Source organism: Balaenoptera physalus, assembly GCF_965194825.1.
Source record: "Balaenoptera physalus genome assembly, chromosome: 7".
NCBI lineage: Eukaryota > Metazoa > Chordata > Mammalia > Artiodactyla > Balaenopteridae > Balaenoptera > Balaenoptera physalus.
Window position 1 is genome coordinate 42,728,204 of NC_138886.1, and position 22,769 is coordinate 42,750,972.

A 22,769-nucleotide genomic window follows, 5' to 3' on the forward strand; every position below is an offset into this window, starting at 1 on the left:
TCAGGCCACATGGAGTTCCTGGGAGACCCCTCTGCCCCCTTCAAAGCTGTCTACTTGGATTGGTTTCACCTACAGGAAATGGGTGGTGGTTGCTAGAGGACAATATGGGCCAGCCTGGTGCCCCCCAGAGGCAGTCACTCCAACCCCACAGTCCTATCTAGAGAGAGGCCAGGACATACACTCTGAAGAGTGCAAGGTTGGGGTGCTAGAAGGGACTCCACAGAGCCAAGGATAAGAGGCTCCTTGGGAAATGTGGGATGCCCTGCTCTCCCAGCGCTGCTCCCGAGCAGAAACGCCTGTGGGTTCTCACTGCACAAGGAAAAAAACAACCGCATACGCAGCCAGGATTAAAACCACCATTTCGAAAGCACATCATTAAAATAAGCTGTGACCCAAATATTTGTTGTGGTGTGTTTAAGAGTTTTTCAAGCCATTGAAAAGAATGGAAAAAGTGAAACACCGCCCCGCCCCCCCCCCCAAGAAAAAGAAATAAGGAGAAAAGGGAAAGAACACCCCAGAGCAAGGAATGTTTTGGATGACTCTCTGGGAGTTGTGTGGCAATTTTTTTTAATTTTCAGAAATAGAAGCTCAGTATGGAGGGAGGACTATTGCAGAACTAGGTGCAAAGCATCATTGGAGCATGATTTTGAGAGTTTACAGGGTGGCTGGGTGGGTGGAGTGTCTGTAGTCCGGATGGACATGCATTTGAAATGAAAGGCACGCCAATGGAAAACATGAGCGCCTGAAACATGATGTTAAATTCAGTGCAGAGAGTAGGACAACCTCACGCAGCTCCTTGGATGTCCAGGAGACCGGCTGTCCTCTTGGGCACTTTTTCACACATTGGTAGGACCTTGCCTGTCAGCTGCACAGAGCTGGCAATTAGAGCATCGAGGAAGTCACATGGACAGCTCAGAAGATGGGCAATTGGACTCAGTCCCGTTACCAGTCGTTTGCTCATGGCTAATGGAAACAACTTAACCTCTCATCAATTTTTATACACTTCAAAGGACATACCAATAAAATTTGAATTTATAGAGCACTGCCCTCCAAGTGGTTAATACTCTACTAGCCTTAAAAGTAGCAACAAGGATGTGCCTTCCACTAAACTCTAACTCTCAAACTCTCTCTCACTCCTATTCACTAAACTTTCCTGTCGAAGAGTGAGAATGTCTGGATCTTTATCCAGATGTTATTAACTGTGAGACAGACTCCAAGATAAAAATTCAGACCATGTGATTCGCTGAAACTTTGTGATGCAGTGTATAAAGCGGGCACCGAGGAGAGTCTCTCTACTGTCAGCAGGTGCAATCAGAGAAGCTGTCACTAGGTGGTGCCATGAGTCATGGTGGAGTGAACCAGATGGCCAGACTCTCCCTACTCACTGCTATTTATGGGCCTTGGTGAGCATGTAGACTAATTAGTGAAGCTTATTTTTTCTATAAACATCACACTGGTATTGATATTTACATAAACCACCACCAGCAATCTATCTGATTTCATTTTATTTATTTTATTTTTATTGTCTAAATGATATTCTTAGAGGAAGGGTTATGTGGACTGCCACTGGTGGTGGCCTTCCGAATGTGCCTCTCTAACTCCCGTCTTCCATATTCTGTGTTAAGAAGAACCCGTTGTATTCCTCAGTTGCGTGGTGAATACCTGAAGGTCTTCTGTGTGGAAACAGTTGCGTTATGCTGGAGGCTTGGTGTCAGATGCTCTCTTAGACTTGCTTACAACTCACTGTGGGAGAAGCTTACTTATTTCCAAGCTCTTCTTTTACCTCTGAAGGCCTTTTTCCTCCTTTCTTTTGAGAAGGGCTTGGCTATTGAAGTCCATATTCCAAGAAACTTCATTTTAGGTTGCAGAAGAGCAGTTGGCAGGCAGGGGGTGCAGGAAATCATTCTTCTGGCTCTCCCAGTGCCTGTGGTAATCTCTATCTAGTCTGCAGGATTTCACAGGCAACTGCTACACCCACTCCTTCCTCCCTTTAAAATGTAAATGATGTAAATTAGTTGAGCATGGTGGTTAACTGCATAGATTTTGGGGTCAAGCACGCTGGGCTTCCTTGGCTGTTCTACCAACACTATCTCTTCTCTCTAAGCTTCAGTTTCCTTACATATTAAATTGGGATATTCAAAGTATCTAATTTCATAGGTTTGTTGTAATGATCAAATGAGATAATGCTTATACAAGGTGGTCACATAATAATGGTTCGGTTTATACTAGCTATTGTTATTTTGTTAGTTCATTTGTATTTATGCCCTATTTCCTTATGTAACACATTGGAAACTACTTATAAGAATATACACCTTAAAAAAAACTCAATGCCAGAAAAAGTTTGAATTAAGAAAGAAGAGTGAGGCTGAGGGAAAAACAGAACACAGGTGTTATAGGATATGAGTACTCATCAACTTCTACTGAGTTACATAGACTGAGCTACATATTTGTTTTGGAGCTTCCCACTAGCTAAAGTGAAAAGAGAATCAGGTTCACATATATGATTCCTATGGACCACAAGGCAAAACCTACCATTCCCTCAAGGAGGCATAATTGTTCTTCGTTCTTTTTTTTATTATTATCAAAGTATAGTTGATTTACAACGTTGTGTTAGTTTCTGATGTAGAACACAGTGATTGAGGTACAAATATATATATATATGTGGCATATATATGTTTTATATATGATATAGAACATATATATATATAGATGTTGTATATAACATATATATATGTTCTTTTTCAGGTTCTTTTCCCTTATCGGTTATCATAAGATATTTGAATATAGTTCCCTGTGCTATACAGTAGGACCTTGTCGTTTATCTGTGTTCTTGTTTCTTAATTCTAAAAATATATATTTCTTATGGGGGGGCAGCATACAGCAAATGCCAACTGATGTAAGAGCCCGTAACCCCAACAAGAGCCCTATATGAGATATCATAGGAACTCCCTTATTATAAGCCAAGGGAAAGGTAAACAGCAGTTATGCTCCCCAGAACTGTGAAGAAGACCAGGTTGTAGGCAGAATTCTAAGATGGACCCCCTGGTGTACTCACCCTGCATAATCCCCTCCCCTTGAGCGTAGGCAAGACCATGATCAACATCACTTCCATGATTAGATTATATCATATGACAGAGGGGAAGGGATTTCCTAGATGTAATGTCCCTAATCAGTTGACTTTAACTTAATCAAAGGGAAGATTGTCCTGGGTGGCCTGACCAAATCAGCCCATTAGAAGAAGTCCTAGGGACTTCCCTGGTGGTCCAGTGATAAAGAATCTGCCTTCCAATGCAGGGTACGCAGGTTCGATCCCTGGTCAGGGAACTAAGATCCCACATTGCCACAGGGCAACGAAGGCCACGTGACACAACTATTGAGCTCGCACACCTCAACTAGAGAGCCCACGTGCTGCAAAACTACAGAGCCCACGCACCCTGGAGCATGCGCACCACAACTAGAGAAGAGAAAACCCGCTCGCCACAGCTAGAGAGAAGCCTGCGCACCTCAACAAAGATCCCACGTGCTGCAGCTAAGACCCAATGCAGCCAAAAAAATAAATAAATAAAAATAAAAATAAAACAAATAAATAAATAAAAAGAAGAAGAAGAAGTCCTAGAGGCAGGGAGATTCTCCTGCTGGCCTTGAAGAAGTAGCTGCCATGTCGTGAGAGGGCCACATGGCTGGGACCTGAGGGCAGCCTCTAGGAGCTGAGAGTGACTTTCAGGGGACAGCCACCAAGAACCCTAGGACCTCAGTCCTGTAATCACGAGGAACTAAATTCTTCCAACAACTTAAATGAACTCGGACGGGCACCCTGAGCTCCAGATGACAGCACAGCCCAGCAAAACACCTTGATTTCAGCCTTGTGAGACCCTAAGCAGAAAACTCAGTTACAATATGCCTGGTTCCTGGCCCACAGAAACTGTGAGATAGTAACAGAAGATTGTTTTAAGCTGCTAAGTTTGTGGCAGTTTGTCATGCAGCAGTAGAAAAGTAATACAGATACTATGGCTGAAGTCCACAGCCTTTGGATAGATTTAGAAATAAAGCCTAGAACATCAAGGGTATTTCCTAAACTGAATTTAATATAACATTAATAGAGGGAGATGTTAATAGATGTGCCATGAAAAAAGGAAGTCTTCTATTGCAGACCCTGACTGTTCACATCAGAGAGAAAGCCTTTGTTCTGCTGATGGGATGGAGTCAGGTTCTTGGGTTGTGAGCAACAGGACCAAGCTGGCCTACACGTGCCCAGGAGTTTATGGAAGGGCTATCCTGGAGGTCATGGAATCAAGGAGAAGCCTGAAGAAACAGTCTCAGAATGGACAGGAACCCAGAAACTCCTGGGGTCTCACTACCAAGAAAATCCTTGATGACCTCATTGCCGCCAAAATAAAAGAGTTTCATCTGTTCCTTCCCCCCTGTCTCCACTGCTGTCGTCTAACTTCTGCTCAAGGCTGACAGTGTCCGCCGAGTGTGACACTGAGCCACCGGAGAGCAGGATCCCTGAATCAGCAGAGCTGCCGGGATCCGCAGAATAGTTCCCCCAAAACCACTGTAGCCAGAAGGAGGGAGGCTGGATGGTGGACCACCCGCAAGCTAAGGGGGTCCACAAACGTAGGATGGAGATTGTAAAGGTGGAGTAGAATCTGAGCTCTTCTCCCCTTCATCTGAGTGTTAGTGGAAAGGGGACATCACTCTTAAAAGGTGAAGAATTTGGAGCTCCTGAACTACAAAGCTGCAGGAGAGTGGGCTGAGGAGGTGGAGATGGAAGTGGGGGGTGGAGCCGCTGAGATGGCGGGAAGCTGCTTGGGGCGACCCTGCCTTGTGAAAGCCAAGGTTGTGAACGGTTGGGTGCTCCGTGGAAGGGATGGAGAGGCTGAGCTTTGTGCCTGAGCAACTGAGAAGAAACACTGAACCACGAAGATGCAACCCCTGGGAACTGGCAGAAATTGTGCAAGAGCGTCTGACTTTCACAGGCCATGGAATTGGCTGGGGTCTGAGCCGGTAAGACCCTATGAGAAAACGGGGCCCCAACTGCCACTTCAGCGACATGAGTTTGGCAAGTCGTGTATTCTACATCTCTTTGGAAATTCGTAATGAAACGAGCCTATTAAAGGTTCTGTGCTCTGTTTTGGGCATCTTTACTCAATGTTGTTCTACTTGTTGTGGTTCTATTTGTTGCTACAAACTTTTCACTGCTGATGTTCAGTAAGTTGTCACTAAATGCTGCATTTGTTGATGGAGTCCTGCTGTAGTTTCAGGGATTTTTTTCCTAACATGCATATGTGCATTCTCATTCTCATGTTTAACGTTCTGGTGAAACATTCCAGTGATCAAACGTTTGAGAATTGGGTGTGCACAGTTACACAATTTCATGAACTGTCATACCCTGTTAATACGCATTGCTCTTTGATTTAATATATTCTGTCAGTATTGACTAAATACAGTGATTTTCATACAACATTCGTTTATTCATTCCAACAATATTGATGTGCCAGCCACTGCTCCAAGCACTTGGGGTACATCAATGAGAAAAAGAGACCAAGATCCCTGTCCCATCAGGGTGCATGTGACGCATGTGCATGTGCGCGCAAACACACACACACACACACACACTCAACTTCTGAGAAGTCCTGAAGTTAAAAAAAAGTGGGTAACTGTTTCAGACCTTGTCCTAAACTTATTTGGACAAGGAACTTCTTTGTGTGTTACCTACAACATTTTGTAGAGTCATGGTCTGTATAATATAGCCCTCTGGGAAATACTGACAAAGGCATAGCTGGACTATGTGTACTTCAGAAAAAAAATCCATAAATATCATTTGTTTCAACATTTGATAAGAGTCAGACAGCAGAGAGATTACTGATAAATTCTCCACCAGGGTCTGGCGTGCAGATATTCTTTGTCGCTGCTTAAAGCCATGTCCATATGCTTCCCATGTCCAAAGAGCAGGTGACTTCAGCAAATAGTACTGAGGCCTCATCTGAGACTGTTACTTGACTAGATGTCGATCCCTCACCCACTGACAGAACAGGGATATTTCCAAGGGATTCTGGATCAAACAGTGTTGCGATTAGATGTGCAGCGATTAGATGTGCAGCGATTATATGTGCAGCGGTCTTCGTCTCTTACTGGACAGTGACTCAATCTTAAGTTAGGTTCTGTTGATTTATATCCGCTCCCCGAGGGATCCAGCGTGACACCTAGCACAGAGTAAGCGTGTAGTCCACTCAGTTGACCTTCAGAGAACATATCCAGTTTTTTACACGAATATCTACCACCTTCATGTGCTCGGCTCATTTATGGGTTGGGAGTTTTTGACGGGAAGTATGGAACTTGGTTAAGTGTCTGTATAACTGTGAGATGCTTGAGGAGAAGGCACTTTGCATTGACCCCAATGGGTTTCCTTGTTCACCTGGTTACTGCAAGAAATCTCATGTCATTGCTTAGAAGGGTAGCTGAGTGGCTTTGGGCCATGTTGGCACAATCCATCTGAGATGGAATAACCTGAGGTCCAGAGCTCCCAGGTTTACTGATGAATATGTGATAAGGGAGGGAAATTGGTTTGGGGTGACATCATCTTTTGGAGGTACCCGCCTGTGATGCTGTCTTACTGGTTATTTTGGGGATAAGTAAGACACAGGAGAGAGGTGGGCTCATCACACATAGGTCGTGTAGATGATTTTTAGGGCCAACCCAGAATAGCCTTAATCTTGGGTCCCAGGAGCAGAAACGGCCCCTCATCCTTTGTGGTTCTGTGCTGTGTGTTCCTAGTTCTTTAACGGTGCCAATCCCTTATGTCCTCAACTAAATATAATTCACTCATCCTCTTGGAAATTATGATGACTACTTCTGGGTTAGAAAGAGCGATTAGGGTGGATATGTTTTCCTTTACACTTTGAGAGAAGGGCATCCACAAGACTCAATGTTTATGAAATCTAATGATGAAGGAATACATCCTTTAGCACCATTAAATGCTAATGTTGAAAAGATCTCCCCCACTCACTTCTCTGTGATCATTTTACCAATGAGGAAACTGAGGCCCCAGGGTCAGATGAATTGATTCTAATAAAGCTCCTAATAGCTGGATGAACTGGAGTTATATCCTGAGTCCCTTCCTGCCTGAACAAAGCTTCTCTAACATGTATTTTCTCCACGGGGTGCATCCCAGCCTCTTGTGATAGGCAGTTTGGCACTGTGCTGGGAGCCCACTAAACAATGAAGTCACCCACAAAAAGCATAAAAATACAAGAAACCTAACACCTAATGGACCATGGAAAGGGCACTTGATTACTGTACAAGAGCTGAACAAGAAGGCAGAGCCTGAGTTCCCCCTCAGTTGGGATCGTGGGCACTGAGCGATTCAAAATTCTCACTGCTGTATGCACGTCTGTAAATGGCTGTGATTTTTTATTTTGGGGTTACAAATTTTAGCAAGTAGGTGAAGTTGCAAATACAGAATCCGTGAGTAAGGAGGACCAATGGTATGTGTTCCTGATTTCGTGGTGGCCCGTGAGCCCCAGGCGCTTAGGAAGGCACGAAGGAGTGGGTGAGGGCCAGGCCCCAATCACTTCCATCTATCGGGGGTTTACTGGGCTCTGGGCACTGTGCTGACACTTTATATTTTGCTGGGCTGACTGCAAGCCCCATGGCAGAAATGATTAGAGACCACAAGAACCCCTCACCTTGCCTTGGTGTATCCCATCTTGTAAACCAAGGCTCAGGACCAGTGAGCGTGAAGGATTGTGGGTGGAGACAGGAAAGTCTGACCTGCTGGGAACCAGAATTCTGAAGTCCCAGCATCCTGCTGTCCCTGGGACAGGTGCCCTGAGGAGGCAGAGGGGCACGGAATACCAGTATCTTCCTGCCCAGCTGCAGCTTCTAGTCGGCCCCAGACTACTTCATCACACTGATTTTCCGTGTTCTCTGCTCTTTCTAATGTTCATGTCTGGGTGTGTGTTTGGGGGTGTGGGGTGGAGTCTGAGTCACTCCGAGGCACACAGAAGGGATTTCTAGAATTATGCCTGGACCTAAGATGGCCTTTAAAGAGAGAGACGTCCAGATAGAGCTCTGGCTCCATGTCAGGGGAAAAATTTCATTTCTTAATGTTTGTCCTTCAGCTCAGCCGTGGAGGTGCCTGCCTGGCTGGTATTACTGAATTAACTCTTGAATCTAGCGTTTCCTTCCCTTTGCCTTTGAATAGAAAACCCGTTTTACAGGAGGAGGGAGGATTTTTTTTTTTGGAGTTGCCTTAAAGAGGCCGCCTCCTACTCGGATGGCTTCTCTTGAATGTCAACAGTGCCCCAGGAAGAATATGGGGACCTTGCACCTACTCCAGGGCCAGCCTGCTTGTCTTGGATTTCAGGGTTTCTGGAAACATCTGGTCTGGGTCCCAGGCTGGTTGACACAGCATAGACTTTACAAAAACAAAGAATGTAATATGACACCTTGTGAAACAGGGACATAATACAATGGTCTGCTTAAGGAAGTAATGAAGGAAAAAAAGAAATGGGAACATTCTCTAAATTTTGTGAAAAGGAGTCTGAATCAGAAACAATTCCAGCTTTTTCCACTGGGTGGTGTTTTCATTTAATTTTACAGTATGCTTGCAGTCTCAGGGCAGGTTCACAATCCAAATTAGTTCTGGGCTTTGCCCTTGGAAAATTTTGAAGAGTTGGGGAAATGTACTTAGGTGGAATTCTCTTGCTTTTTACACTAATTAAATATGTTTTTTTTTTAGAGGATTCTTTTTCCATGTCCTATATGCCTATTACCATCATTCCCATAAAGACTGGAAACTTGAGTATGAAAACACAGTTTTTTTCATAGTTGTAGGCTCATACTGAGCATTGGGCCTGGCAAAGAGTGGGTGCTTCATAGTTATGTTGCCACTGGTTCGATGAAGGAAGGAGTGGAGATTGCAGCAGAATCCTCCTTGGATGCACTTACTTAGAAATTATCTGTCTATACCAGAGTCAGCAAACATTTTCTGTAAAGGGTCAGCGAGTAAGTATTTATGGTCAGCTTTGTGGACCATACAGGCTCTGTTGTAACAACCTGACGCTGCCTTTGTAGCTGTGACATGAGCCCCACAGTGACAGGGCGTGACTGTCCTAATAGAACTTCATTTACAAGAACAGGCAGGGAGGTGGACCTGGCCCACCTGTCGTTGACCTTGGTCTATGCAAAAGCACACATGGGCACCTTGCAAACCTTGGAGATCTCTGAGACAAAGAGAAGAGACTGGGAGTCTGTGAGTGGCAGAGACAGTGCTATATGTTGACCACATCTCGTGTCCGTCCGCCAGGAGGACCACATTTCCCAGCCTCCTTTGCAGTCAAATGGCCCCTTGTGACGAGTTCTAGCCCGTGAACCATGTGTCCACCATGTTCAGACCTGGCCCATAAAACATCCCGCCTACTGCTCCACGTTCTCTTCCTCCACCGCCTACTGGGTGCAGGTGATCCAGTGCAGGACTTGAGGGCCCTGGGAGCTGGCAGAGCCACTTGCTGGAGGGAGCTTGGGTCCCTGGAGAACTGCGTGGAGCAGAGTCCTCCCCACCCCACCAGCGATGCATATTGGACTGGGAAGGAGTGTAAAATAAACCTGTGTGGGTTGTCAATCGAGGTACTGATAGTTGGGGCCATTAGCCTGTTCTCTCTAGTATTACCACATTTGGGCTCAGATACGGGTAAAGGAAAGACACTGAAAAATAACTGCTCAGAGCCATTCTCTCCAGGCCAAACAGCCTCCTGTCGGGAGGACCTGTAGTGTTTGATGGGAGAGAAGGGGGATCAGGAGGTTTTGGTGCTCACATTCTCTTGGAAAGTATGTGTATAGGAAGTGGTCCTACAGTTTGGGTCTGAGAATCTGGGGCCTTGAAGGAGAGAGCCACTGGGAGGTAGGATGGGGGGCATGGCAGAAATGAGGAGACCAGAGATGAGTGGCTTTTTAAAAAATCAAATATGATCCACACTAAGCCGTGTACCCCGGCTGTGGCCAGTGCCTTCGTTGCATTGGTTTGTCTCTGCTGGTTCACGTGGGTTTCTTGGAGCTAGCCCAGGACTTCTCCATTCTCACGTTGCTTCTCTTCTCTCTCTTTATGGGTGCGTAAAGTAAACTTTGATAGCCGCTAAAATAAATCAACACCAAAACTTCAATGGCTTAGCAAAATCACTGTTTATTTGTAGGCCACATCTATCTCAATCCAATGGGAGTTGGTGAGTGATGGGCTCTGCTCCACACGGTTCCTCAGGGATCCAGGTCTCCTGCACCTGGAGGCTCCCCTCCTCTTGGCCCTCATCATCCTGTCCTTTCAGCTGAGAAATGAAAAAAGGTAGAGTGGAGGAGGATTTCATGGGAAGGTTTTAAAGCCCTGGTAGTGGTGTGCATCATGTCAGCCCAGATTCCATCACTCAGGACTCAGTTACATGACTGCAAGGGAGACTGGGAAATGTAGCCCAACCTATGAGCCCGGTAGGGAAATAAAACAGGATTGGTGGACCCAGGGCAATCTTTGAGCTCCCAACAACCAACTTTACATTAAATATTTGGAACCAACCCATTCTTGAACTGAGACCTTGCCAGTGCTTTTTATATCTGTAAGCCTTTATTATGCCTTATTTTCTGGAAGGGCCACAGACAGAGTCCAATACCAAAGAGAGAATAAGATTTCTTATAGCTGATTGTGGTGCTACAGGAAGCCGACGGGGGAGCAAAGCATTTATTACTTTCCCTTCAAGGGGGGCGGTGGAGGGTTGGGGGGTATCTTTTGGTCTAGAAGCCCCCCACCCATCCCCAGCCCTGCTCCTCTGGTCTCTCTTCTTTCTCTGCCCCTCTGCCTTTCTCTGTAAGTCCTGGCCTTCCCAACATCAGGGCTCTGGCCACCGTCATTCCCAGCTTTATGTGGGAAGGACCTGAGTGTGTCCTGGCATAGACGCTCCAGTCCTCCCAGCAGATTCTGCAGAGAGGCACAGGCACAAAAGAGACAGATCCTCCTCTTGCTAATTTGAACAGTCTCTCATAACCCAATTTTGATGTGCTAAAAAAAACTAGAAAAACTCTCAAACTACAGGAGGGAGGGGGATGAAGAAGATGGTGATAGGGACAGAAAATCCCAACTTGCTGCATAACATGACCATGTTATATGTGACCTCTGGGCACATGCAGTTAAAAGGACCTAAAACAAATGATTTTCTGAGAGTCAGCTTCCATTGGTCCAATATACTCATTTCTTTCTGGGGGGTGCAGAGCGGGGGGTGGGCTATACCTTGAATATATTCAGGACCCTGGCACCTGAGGGAGTTCAGGTGCTTTCCAAAGCATCTCAGGGGAAGGAATGTTGTGTGAAAGGTGATATAGCAAAGAACTGGTCTGGTCCCTGCACTTTCACGGTGCTGCCTTTAACAAGCACACTCAGGAATCCACATTCATGAGTACACGAAGGGCGGACACAGCCCTTCTCTATAAACATCAGGCCACCTCTGGTGGGAAATCTTAGCCCATCCTCTCACTCATCCCCAATTGAAATGTCTCCCTTTCTTTGATCTCTTAGCGTTTGTGTGTGGATCTGATGTAGTTCCTGCCAAAAGGCATAGCTGTAATTTTGGAACCCTCAAGGGCAGGGCCACAGTCCTCTTTATATTCCCAGAAGCAGGCCTGGATCTAGCATGGAGCAGGCATGTGATACTGTGCCCTGAATGATGATTGAGTCTGGCTGCCAGTGCCTCGCTGAGTTTGGGTCCAGTTCGGTCACCCCAACTGAGGCCTAAACTGTTACCATCACCTAGACCTAAGGTTATAGGGTATTTTGGCTCTAAATAGAATTGAATGGACCAGCATGGAAGATTCCTGATTTGATCAGGAAGTCAGTCACTCAAAGCGATGTGGAATAATGGATTCGTTGTAGGGATTGCACTGTATGTAGCTGTTGGAGCCGTGAAGAAGACGTTGGAACTGCCTCTGCATATCTGGTGTTTGGGCAGCAGGGCTGGTAGTTGGGGAGAAAAGCTGGATGTGAAGGAGCCAGAGCAAAGGCAAACTGGAACCTACAGAGACAGACTGGAACCCGTGAAGGCAAATGGACCCCACAGGGACTAACTGGAACCTGCATCTGCCTCTCACATCTCCGTGTTGACAGTGCAGGTGACTTGCAGCAGAAACTGGCATCCTTTGCTGTGGACCTGCATGTATGTCTGCCCCAGGATGTGGAGAAGCTGAAGGAGAAGGTCCAAGTGGGAGCTAGGGGTGCTGAGGCCCAGCTGCTGCACACCCCCCCATCAGTGAGGTTGACCAGAAGACCAGTCACAATGTGTGTGTGTGTGTGTGTGTGTGTGTGTGTGTGTGTGTGTGTGTGTGGACACGCACGTGTGCATTTGTACTAAAGCAGAGCTCTGACCTTCAGAGCACGACGGCCGCTGTTTCTCCCCTGACTCCCAGATCCCTTTCAAACTTCTCTTGTAGCAGATCCTAACCCAGAATCGTGCAGGGAAGAGAGTGCTGGTAAATGTCCTAACAGCTTCACCAAGTTGACACAGTGTAAGGCCAAAGATTCCATCTCTCAGCTGCGTTATTAACACTCATTGTAGCTTTGGATGTTTGTGCCAAAGTAATTTATGGCAGGACTCTTTGGAAAGAGCCTTTTAAGTTAAACCCACTGAAGTTTTGACTGACAGGAAAAAATAAAGTAACTTGGCCTTTCATGCCAACACTTTGTGGCCAGTGATTTCTGTTATTTATTTTTGTTGGAGAAAAGATAAGGAGAAAGAGGAGGACAAAGATTGGAGTAGAAATAAAGATTTCTTTTGAATCTTGAATTGGGTTAGAAAAGCTTACTTCCCATTCTGAGTGTGGTGGAAGATTGCCTTTCTATGAGGAGAAATCTAGGTAGCTTTAGACCAGTGGTTAAATATTCAAATGCCTGCACAGTGAGTGGGGTGGGCTGGTGGCAATGGTGGCTGACAGAGAGGGCGTCCCTGCTGGAGCCAAGAGTTGCTAAAGAAATGGGAATTAGAAAGTGATCAAAAGAAGCTGGAAAACCAATTTTTTAAAATGTGAAATCTCAAATTAATGGTCATTTTTGTAACTATTCTTGGTGTGCTTGAAAAAAGTATATATTCTAGTTATTTTGAATATAGGGCTCTACATGTGTCCATAAAGTCCAATTTGCTGATTATGATGTTTGAATTGTGTATATCTTTCCTGAATTTTTTGTTTATTCTATCAGTTACTGAGCGAGGTATGTTTCAGTTTCCTGTAAGATGAAGATTTGTCCATTTCACCATTTAGATCTTAGAGATTTTTTTCTTATATTTATATTTTAAGCCTATGTTATTAGCTGCATAGAACTTTAGAACTGTTATGTCTTTCTGAACCTTTTTGTCATTTGAACTATCTCTATCTCCAATTACACTTTTAACCTTAAAGTCTACTTTTTCCCCACAGCTTTACTGCGGTATAATTAACAAATAAACCTTAAGGTCTATTTTTATGATAATAGATTCCTCCTTCCTCTGGGTTACTGTTTGCATGGTATATCTTTTTGCATCTTTTTACTTGTCACCTCTTTTTGGAGTTGTCTTATCTTCTTATGCTTGGTTCTTTTTGTTGGTGTGCTGGACACACATGAAAAAATAATTCGAGGGTGAGGAAGATGCAATCTTCCAAGCTTCAAAGAGAAATTTTCTTTTCTTCTGCCAGGTGTCTGGGGATACTCAATTTCTGATATTGTGGTGATTCCGAGCTGAGTTGCAAGTCACTAAGAGCTACCCCTTGGATCCCAACCCAGAGCCAGAGGGCTTCTAAGGGCCTTTTGCTCTTGCTAACTTCGAGCCCAGTCACCCTCGTCCTGTAATATTGAAAAAGGAGCTGCTCAACCTCACACTGCTCCTTCTAGAACAAGCAGAAGCCCCAGGGAGAAAGGTTTCCCAAATGCTGGTTCAACTCCTTGGATGCCATCCTACCCTACACTCTGGCCCAGCAATTACTTACTTGTTCATTAGTTTCCTGATTATTCTTGAGCATACTTTTGAAAATATTTTGTCCACCATCTCTAGGTGTCCTTAGTGGAAGAGTTGATCTAAATATCCTAGTCTTCCTTTACCAGAAGCAGAAGGTCCTTGTTTTTTTATAGAAAACATTCCTTTCTCTAGCATAGTTTACCAGCATTTTCTTTATAATGCAATTTTTGAGATGCTTTCAAAGCTGATCGTTATGGAGCACTGAAATTTTACTTCCTAATTTTAGTTTGATAGAATACATAGTGTAGTTCTGGATCTTGATGTAGATGTTAAAACACGGAGGAGTGATTGTGTGAAAGTCAGAAATATTATGTTACGGGGAACTTTCGTTTTTAATCATATATTTTATTTTAATCTCGTTTGTTTTTACAAAGCTTCTGAGGTACCGCATATGATAGTAGACACTTGAAATAGCATTAAATTAGGCTTTTGTTATCTAGAATATGTTAATGAATAAAGGTTTTAACGAAAATGATTAAGTATCTGATGAAAGAACAGGAGCTCTGGCTTCTGACTAGGGAAAGTCTCGCCTAGTCAGTGAGAAGGCTCTGGGTCCTGCAGTGCTGGGCGGTTAATGGTGTAGGGGCTCCCGCTGTGAGGACCTGGTGGAGAATGGGGCTGCCCACGGGGCCCTGGATTCCAGCCAGACGGGCTTGCTGGGCTCGACAGCGACTGTCACCCAGGCGGCCGGGGATCCAAGTGTGAAGCCAGCAAGGCGACACTTCAAAAGCAGCTCCTTCCACTGTCACCCTGGGAATTACTGAGTGAAACACACATGTAGGACATCTGGTTTCTGTGTTCTTCTTTCTTCAGAGCAGTGAAAATGGTGCTTTTGTCTGAGAAAGGAAGAGAGGAAAAGCCAGATGTGAGCTCAGTGTTTGAGAAACTGTTTGTGTTTCTGCATCTGCTGAATTTGCTCCAGTAATATTTACTGCTTTGTGATTTCTCCTTTCAAAGGAATATATGAGTCAGGCAGTTTCAGTTCAATGCGCTCCTCTAGCCGAGGACCTTTCCATGAACTACACACCCATTTTATTCATCTGCTTCCTGGATTTCTCCACTTAGATGTCAGCCCCCTCAGACTCAGCCTGTCCCCTGCCCAAATCATAACATTTCCCTAAATCTGATCCTCTTAGAACATTTCTTCTCTCTTTCCAGGAGATGAAAAAGCCCAACTACCTGACACAAAATTTTCCCCATTATATAAGGGCTCCCTGCTCTCAGACGGTGTGCACTGTAGAAGTGGTTTGAACATAACGTTAAAAATGCTCACACTCTGTGTATGAAACTACTTAACCAAGTCAGAGGGAAATCTGCACAAAGCCCCACTTTTTAAAAACACACATTGTTAACGTGCAGAAGTCATTCATCTCATACTTCAATACAATTTATTTAAAAACCAGGTCACCCTCTTTCTCATTCCTCTCTGCCCTTTGTAATATTTGCCTCTGGAACATACTCTGGGGGCTCGGCTGTGCCACTCTCTCCACCAGCCGTCCTTGTGATGACTCGTAACTAAAGAACACATCCTTGTCAGGCCATTCTTGATCAGAGTAACACAAAGGGCTCCTCTGACTGCAGAGCCTTCCCAGATAGATGGAGACTAAAGTGACAACCAAATGCAGTATGTGAGCCTAGTTGGGCAGATAAAGGACCTTTATGGGACCACTGTCAAACTTTGGATAGGTCTGAGGAGTAGACTGCAATATTGTGTCAGTGTTAGTTTCCTGATTTTGATCTTTATATATGATTATATATGTCTGTTTCTTAAAAAAATTTTTATTTATTTTTGGCTGCGTTGGGTCTTCGTTGCTGCGCATGGGCTTTCTCTAGTTGCAGCGAGCGGGGGCTACTCTTCCCTGCAGTGCGTGGGCTTCTCACTGCCGTGGCTTCTCTTGTTGCAGAGCACGGACGGGCTCTAGGCGCATGGGCTCAGTAGTTGTGGCACGCGGGCTCAGTAGTTGTGGTGCACGGGCTTAGTTGCTCTGCAGCATGTGGGATCTTCCTGGACCAGGGCTTGAACCCGTGTCCCCTGCATTGGCAGGCGGATTCTTAACCAATGCGCCACCAGGGAAGTTCTATATGTCTGTTTTTAGAAAATAACACTGAAGTCTTTAGAGATAAAGAGGCATTGTGTCTGCAGTTTCCCTTCAAATATTTCCAGAGAAATATATATGTGTGAGTTACGTGTGCAGGTATGGCTGTGTGTCTGAACACATGTGGAGGGAGTGGGGAGAATGATAAAGCAAGGTAGGAAATTATGAACCTTTGGGCAATCTGGAAAGGCAGAGATGAACTCTTTGTACCATGTTCCCCACCTTTTCCCAAGTCTTAAATTATTTCAAAATAAGAGGTTTAAAAAAATTGATCCAGACAGGTGGGAGAGCTAACCAGGAGGAGCCAAAGACGGACAGGAGACCTCTGGACTTGGAATCCTTCCGGCCGCCTGAAGTCTAGTCTGTTCCAAACCAAAGTCCCAATTGTTGGGCTTTTTAAGGAGCCTCTGTTCTCCTCTTCTTTCAAGCAAGATTCCACCCAAATCCCCTCGCTGGTCTGAACAGACAATATGTTTTTCTCACCTGGCTGAATTGCCCTGGTTACCTGAAATCCCAGGTCTATGTCTTTTCCCCAAATTCCACTTCTCCCCCAAGAAGCCTATGTAGAAGCCTGTATTCCTCTCTAATATCTCACTGGGATCCACTTTTTCTATCTACTGGACGAGCCAAACACTGGGTTTATCCATTGCAACATGTATCAGTCAGGATAGAGTGGGTTATGCTGCAGTAACAAACTTCCCCCAAAGTGCAGCTTACGTAATAAAAGTTGATTTCTCACTCATGCTCCATATGCAGTATGGTGTGTTAGCTCATTAGTGTTGCTCAGGAAGCCTGGCTGATGGAGGCTCCATCTTATCCCATGATAATCACCACAGTAGACAAAAGGCAATGTGGTGAATTACTCACTGGTTCTTTAAAGTTTCTTCCTAAAAGAGACAGACGTTGCTTCCACTTATGTTTCCTTCACCACAGAGTACAGTACTTCATTGCCTTTGTGAGGAGGAGAGGTAGAAATATTTGCAACATCGCTGATGATTCTCACAGGGCTACCTCTCAGCAGGTAAGCGGAATTTAACAGTTACGTGTAGGAAAGCAACACAAGAGGCCTGCCCCCAAAAACAAAGATGCTGACTGCACCAGGGGCAGAGTGGTTAAGACCAATTGGCCAAGAGTCACCAGAGCCTTTCCTCCACTAGGGAGGCTTTCCTGTCTCCCAGCTCCTCTGTGTTCCCACCGTGCCCGGCACAGGCTTCCATCATCCTGCTCTAGTGTTCTTTCACTGTTATTTTCCCGTGGTTATCCATCTGTTAGATACAGTTTTATGTGCACCACAGATGTTTATTGGGCACCTGCATCCATAGAGGGCACCTGTTATTTGCCAGGCACTGCACGAGGTTCTGGGATGTAAGGATAAGTAAGACATTGGCTCTGCCCTTGTGGCATTTCCTGACTTGTCACGAAGACAGGAAAACAGATAACTTAGAGCTACACCCAGGTCAGCGCCCTCACCACACCTGGTGTGGCCAAATGGGGTATCCTGGGAAGCTCTGTCATCCTCATCCTCCAGTGGAGACCATCTGACCATATTTGGGAGGTGGGAGAGTGGCGAGAGGAGGGGAGGAAGTGGGAGACAGCCTTCTTGCTCCATTGAGACACTGTCCATGTTCTCCATTTATTGTTCTCTCTGGCTAACAATAGGGCACATGACACAAAATGTGCCACTGGGCAGGATTAGAAATCCTGGTTTAAGGGCTGTCACTGTGTCCTGTTTTGGCAAACAAGAAATATTTATTAGGCATCTATTGCAATAATAAGGCGAGTTCTGCTTACATTTGGGTGATACTTTATAAATCAGGTTCCCATTGAAAATCACTGGCTCCTCTTACAAATGACGATGCTGAGGCAGGGAACCTATTGGGTTCCTTAAAAGTCCCGACAGAACTACTTAGAATTCAGGGTCCTGATTCCCCGCCCAGGCACTTGCCACTAACCCAGCCTGCCTAGACCTTGTTTGAGACCCTGCCAAGATCCTCTACCTGCCTGAGGATCCCACAGTCTAGGGGAAGAGTTTGTACTCCCTCTTGATGGATGTAGGGCAAAGTCGTGTTGATTGAATCACAGCCCTTGGTTTTTCCCTGAGTCAAGTGAATCTATAAGAGCTCCCTTTCCTCCAACCTCCTGTTGGGTTTCATGATGAGAAATGCAAGATAAGAGTGTGACTTTTCAAGGGGTGCAGGAGATCAGAGCTGCCAAAGGATGCTTTGCTGACTCACAGCTGCCAATGCATGATGTAATTGCTGTGAGATACAGCAAGATGGCAGAGGGAAGACGAGGCCGGGCTCCTGTCTCCCTCAGCAGGATTCTCTTGTTTGCTGCAACTTGCAGCCAGGGATGGGATGCTGAGTCTCTGGGGCCAACACAGGGATGTGTTGCGGATACAGGCCAGTCTTATCATTTCTATTTGCTAAGGTTTGGAAAGATTTCTGGCCTCTGGCTTGCCTTCTGTTGATGAGATAATATATGTAGAGCCCTGGGCATATAGTAAGTGGGTAATAAATGATAACTTCTATAACAGTAATAATTACAGCAATAATGATCTTAACAGTTACTGGAATAATAAAGCAGTAGTATTAGAGCAATGATAATTTAGTGACGGAATAGTAAACATAATATTAGAGCAGTCAGCGGCATGGTGTGAGGGTTGCGCTGGGTGTGGTCCACCCAGTGGGAAAGAGTTTTATTAGTGATGCTGATAATAAAAAGCAGACTGTATGAGAACTCTCTGTACTTTCCTCTCTGTTTTGCTCTAACTTAAAACTGCTCTAAAAAGTAAAGTCTATTAAAACATCTTTTAAAAAATAAAGGGAAGAGAAAGAAAGCCGACTGGTGATTGGTGGTGGTGTTATTTTTCAATGCTCTGAAGACCACGCACGCCTTGCACTGGGCTGGACCTGCTTACCCCACCCTTGGTATGCCACTAACAATAATGTTACTTTTAAATTGTTCCATTGGCTATGCACGTATTCAAATGAGTTGCATGTTAATGAGGAAGTAATGTTTGTTAGTACGATGATAATCAATGATGATCAGTCGTTCCCGTGTTTCTCTGTTCACAACTGGGTGTTGAATGCCGGTGAAACTGGCCCCCGGGGTACTGCTGGGACCGAAGGCCACAGGTCTTGGGCTTTCTCTGGCGCTCTCCACTGAGTTAAGCAGCCACATCATCTCCACCCAGTGAGGCTGCAAGTGAGTGGCTTGTCTGTGAGCAGCTCTTCTAGAGACCACCCACCACACCCTAGCATCTAGGGACATCTTCCCTAATCCACGGACCAGGGCAAGTCTAGTCCCCAAGTCATCAGTGTGTTGGCTTCCTTTCCTTTGCCTAATGAAAGGTTCTCTTTTCCTTTGAGCAGGAAAATGCCCAGCTGATCAGAGAAGTGGACGTAGATAAGGTCTCCGCTCTCTCCAGGGACCAGGTGGAGGCCATCAAGCAGCTCTGGCAGGACCCGGGAATCCAGGAATGTTATGACAGGAGGAGGGAATACCAGCTGTCAGACTCTGCCAGATAGTGAGTACAGAGCCCCAGGCTGTGGCCACCCAGGGTGCTTTCAGGCAAGCATGGCCACACTTCAAGGGGGGAGAAATGAGCTACTTGCTAAAATGCGGCACCCGGGGGCCACACTACCCTCCCTTCTGCTCGTCTGTATCCCACTCTTAATTTCGGGTGCCTCTCTTCCCGCCTCCTGAAATCTTCAGTCCCCCTGTGGAGCCCCAGATAGCTCTCCCTGCCCATATATACCTTTCCTCGTCAAGTTCTAAGCCTCTGTCCTTTTCAACGAGAGGGTAAGTCAAATGTGGGCTTCCCTTGGTGGGATTGATCTCATTTGGGGTGCTGAAACTATCTGATTTAAACCAGGACTACAACTGCTTTTGGCTTCTACTTCCCCCTCTCCATATCCCTCTGCCTTCTGGGTTCCTGATCAGTAGACAGCAGGTCCAATTGCCCTAAAATCTAAAATCAGAGTTTGGAAACGCGGTGCAATACACCCGTCAGTGGCTGATCTGGTGCTGCCCTCTAGTGGGCGAGATAGGCTCTGCGGGCCCAGCCACGGAGAAAGCTCAGTCCGGGAGCCCTTTGTTTGCCTACACATTATATTTGGGATCCATAAGGCTCTAGTTTTAAATCAGTAATCCATTAAGATAAAAAGAAATAGGTGTTCTGCATGCATACTCTCTGACGGAGATCACAGGGTTTGATTTTATTAAGAATTTCCCAAGGCAGTGCCTCCATCAGCCAGATCACTGGGCAAATAGTTGTCATGGTCCTTCTTGAAGGGGTGAGGATTCCTGCTTCTGCAACTCAGCTCCTTCCCTCTTGCCCTGTGTCATTTCCACCCTCTGAAGGCCCTGGAATCCTTTCCCCAGACCCATCCCCTTCTCTTCAGGTGCTGTCATTGCCCTCCAAGCTGGTGTGCGTGGGTAATTCACCCATCATCTGGACAAGCCAGTGGGCAGGAAAGGAAACCAGAATCTTGCCTCCTCAGTTTCACTAGCCTCCCTTTGGCATTTGTCCCAGGCTGAGTGTTGAATGACATTAATCCAGGTTAGCAGAACCAATCTGAGTACAGGAACATTTAGGTCCAACACAGCAGCAAAGCAGGAAAAGGAAGTAAAATAAGCCCTGATACATTGTTGGATCAGCATAGAAGACAGCTCGCAGGAAGGAAGGCCGTGTTCCCAGGAGGAGGGCAGACTGCCTTTGACAGCTGGGGAGCCAGGGACAGTTCCAAGTCAGCCAAGGCATCCCTGGCCCTTCCCTGGGACAGCCTGTGTCATTTGCTTCTGTGAAGGCCCTGGGGAGTGGCTGGGGCTCTTGATCAACTTGGAAAAGAGCCACTGGGCCTGCTGTAGAACTCAGTGGAGCCCTGAAAACTGGGGCAAGTCCACTGAGAAGAATGTGGGGAGTAGCTAGGGTGGTGGACAGAGCTGCAACAGAGAAAACGGCACTCACAGACCCGGACAGTGCCCTGCCTTTGGAACTGGCGAGACCCCAGGCACTTGGGCACTTCCTTGGTCCAGGTCAGTGGTTGTCATCCACTCTGCTGGTACTGTCTGCTTATTTGGACAGGCATTCATTTCACAAAAATGTGATGTGTGTCTCCTGTGTGCCAGGCACTGAGGTAAGGGCTACAGGTACAACTGGTGCTCTCTGCCCTGAAGGAACATACAGTCTGGTGGAACGAGACAGGTGTAAATCAAAATATCACAAACGGAAGTCCATGACGATAAGCCCTGGGGCCGTGCAAGGGGGTGTGGGTCACAGAAGGCTGACCCAGTGGTTTGCTTCCTGCGCTGAGGGCTGCACAGGAATAGGGTTTGCCTGTTACCTCTTGGCGCCCCTTCATGCCACATGTTCAGCGCCAGCAGACCTAGGTGAGCTCTGCCTGTAAGGGGGTAGGTGAGGGGTGGGGGGGCTTGGGGGGGGAGAAGGCGGGGCCACCTCTGTTTGCAGGGGGCTCCAAGTCACCAATACCGTCATTGGCCAGGGCCTCAGCTATTTACGCAAAAGTGCCTCTTTAAAAGGCCTTAAGATTAAAAAAAAGTAGTGTCCTCTTGTTTTACCACAGAAAAAGTGATATGTCTTAAGCTTATTAGGGCTTTAATATTTGGCCAAAAATAATCCAAGACAAGTTTTGGGTTATTTTAGGTGTTCAGTTTCCCAGTGTAACAAGGAACTTTTTCTCATTTTGAGAGGACTTCCCATTGGACTAACTCACTGAGCCAAGTGTCCAAGAACAGCATCTACATTCTGTAATGTTCTTGGATGAGGGCGTGTGGGAGGGAGAAGGACCTTTGGAGAGAGGAGGACACGTGAGATGTCAGAGGGCCTGTTCCAACCTCCTCCTCCTGTGGCCCCGCTGGCTCCCTCACTGGCCAGAGTGATGGAGCTGAGAACCAGAAGGAAGAGAGGCGAGATCTGCAGATTTCCCGGAAGGCTCACGAAGGCTTCTGATCCATATTCCCTCCACACAGTTGTAGGAGGGCTGGAGTGTTGGCTCTCACGAAAGTCACTGGTGGATCTGAGTAGGGTCACTGTGAGTTGGGGTGACTTCCCTGGAGGGGCATTTCTCCCTTCTCAGCATCTTGTTCTCTAACATCAGTTACCTGACTGACATTGACCGGATCGCCATGCCATCGTTCGTGCCAACGCAGCAAGACGTGCTTCGTGTCCGAGTGCCCACAACCGGCATCATTGAGTACCCATTTGATTTGGAAAACATCATCTTTCGGTAAGTCTGTCACCCCCGACATAGTCCGTTAAGAATCTGTCCAGGCTTGGAAGTCCCCAAATGGAGTCTTAAATGTGTTATTGCTAAAAGGGCTTCCATCTCTTAGGGCAATATTGGCCCTCTCCATCACAGGGTATTTAGAATTGTGGTTGGTCTTAAGTCCTACAGTGGAGAGAAAACCACCTTTCTATTCCCCTTAGAGAAGAAGAGACTCCCTACTGATGTCTGGAATGATTCTTATGTGTAAAACACACACACATACACAGACACAGACACACACACACACAGATGTGTATTTCTGTAACCCACAGATTGAAGATACTGTTGAATATTTCTCTTCCCTTCTATTCTCTTCTCCAAGATTTATCACTGCAGATTTCAAAGGACTTTTATATCCGTTA

The 22,769-nt window shown here is 46.0% G+C and overlaps 1 protein-coding gene and 1 long non-coding RNA gene across 2 annotated transcripts in view; one reads left to right on the forward strand and one right to left on the reverse strand.

Moving 5' to 3' along the window:
* The window catches only part of GNA14 (G protein subunit alpha 14), a 194,801-nt gene that overhangs the window by 166,396 nt on the left and 5,636 nt on the right, over nt 1-22,769 (forward strand). The window contains exons 3-4 of the mRNA XM_082471077.1: nt 19,492-19,646; nt 22,240-22,368. Of these exons, the coding sequence (XP_082327203.1) occupies nt 19,492-19,646; nt 22,240-22,368 (284 nt within the window). The remainder of the gene's footprint in view (nt 1-19,491; nt 19,647-22,239; nt 22,369-22,769) is intronic.
* On the reverse strand, nt 1,734-19,482 carry LOC309664988. The gene is made up of 2 exons (XR_014266124.1): nt 14,783-19,482; nt 1,734-10,322 (listed from the first exon to the last, which is right to left on the reverse strand). It is a non-coding gene; the product is annotated as an uncharacterized lncRNA (long non-coding RNA).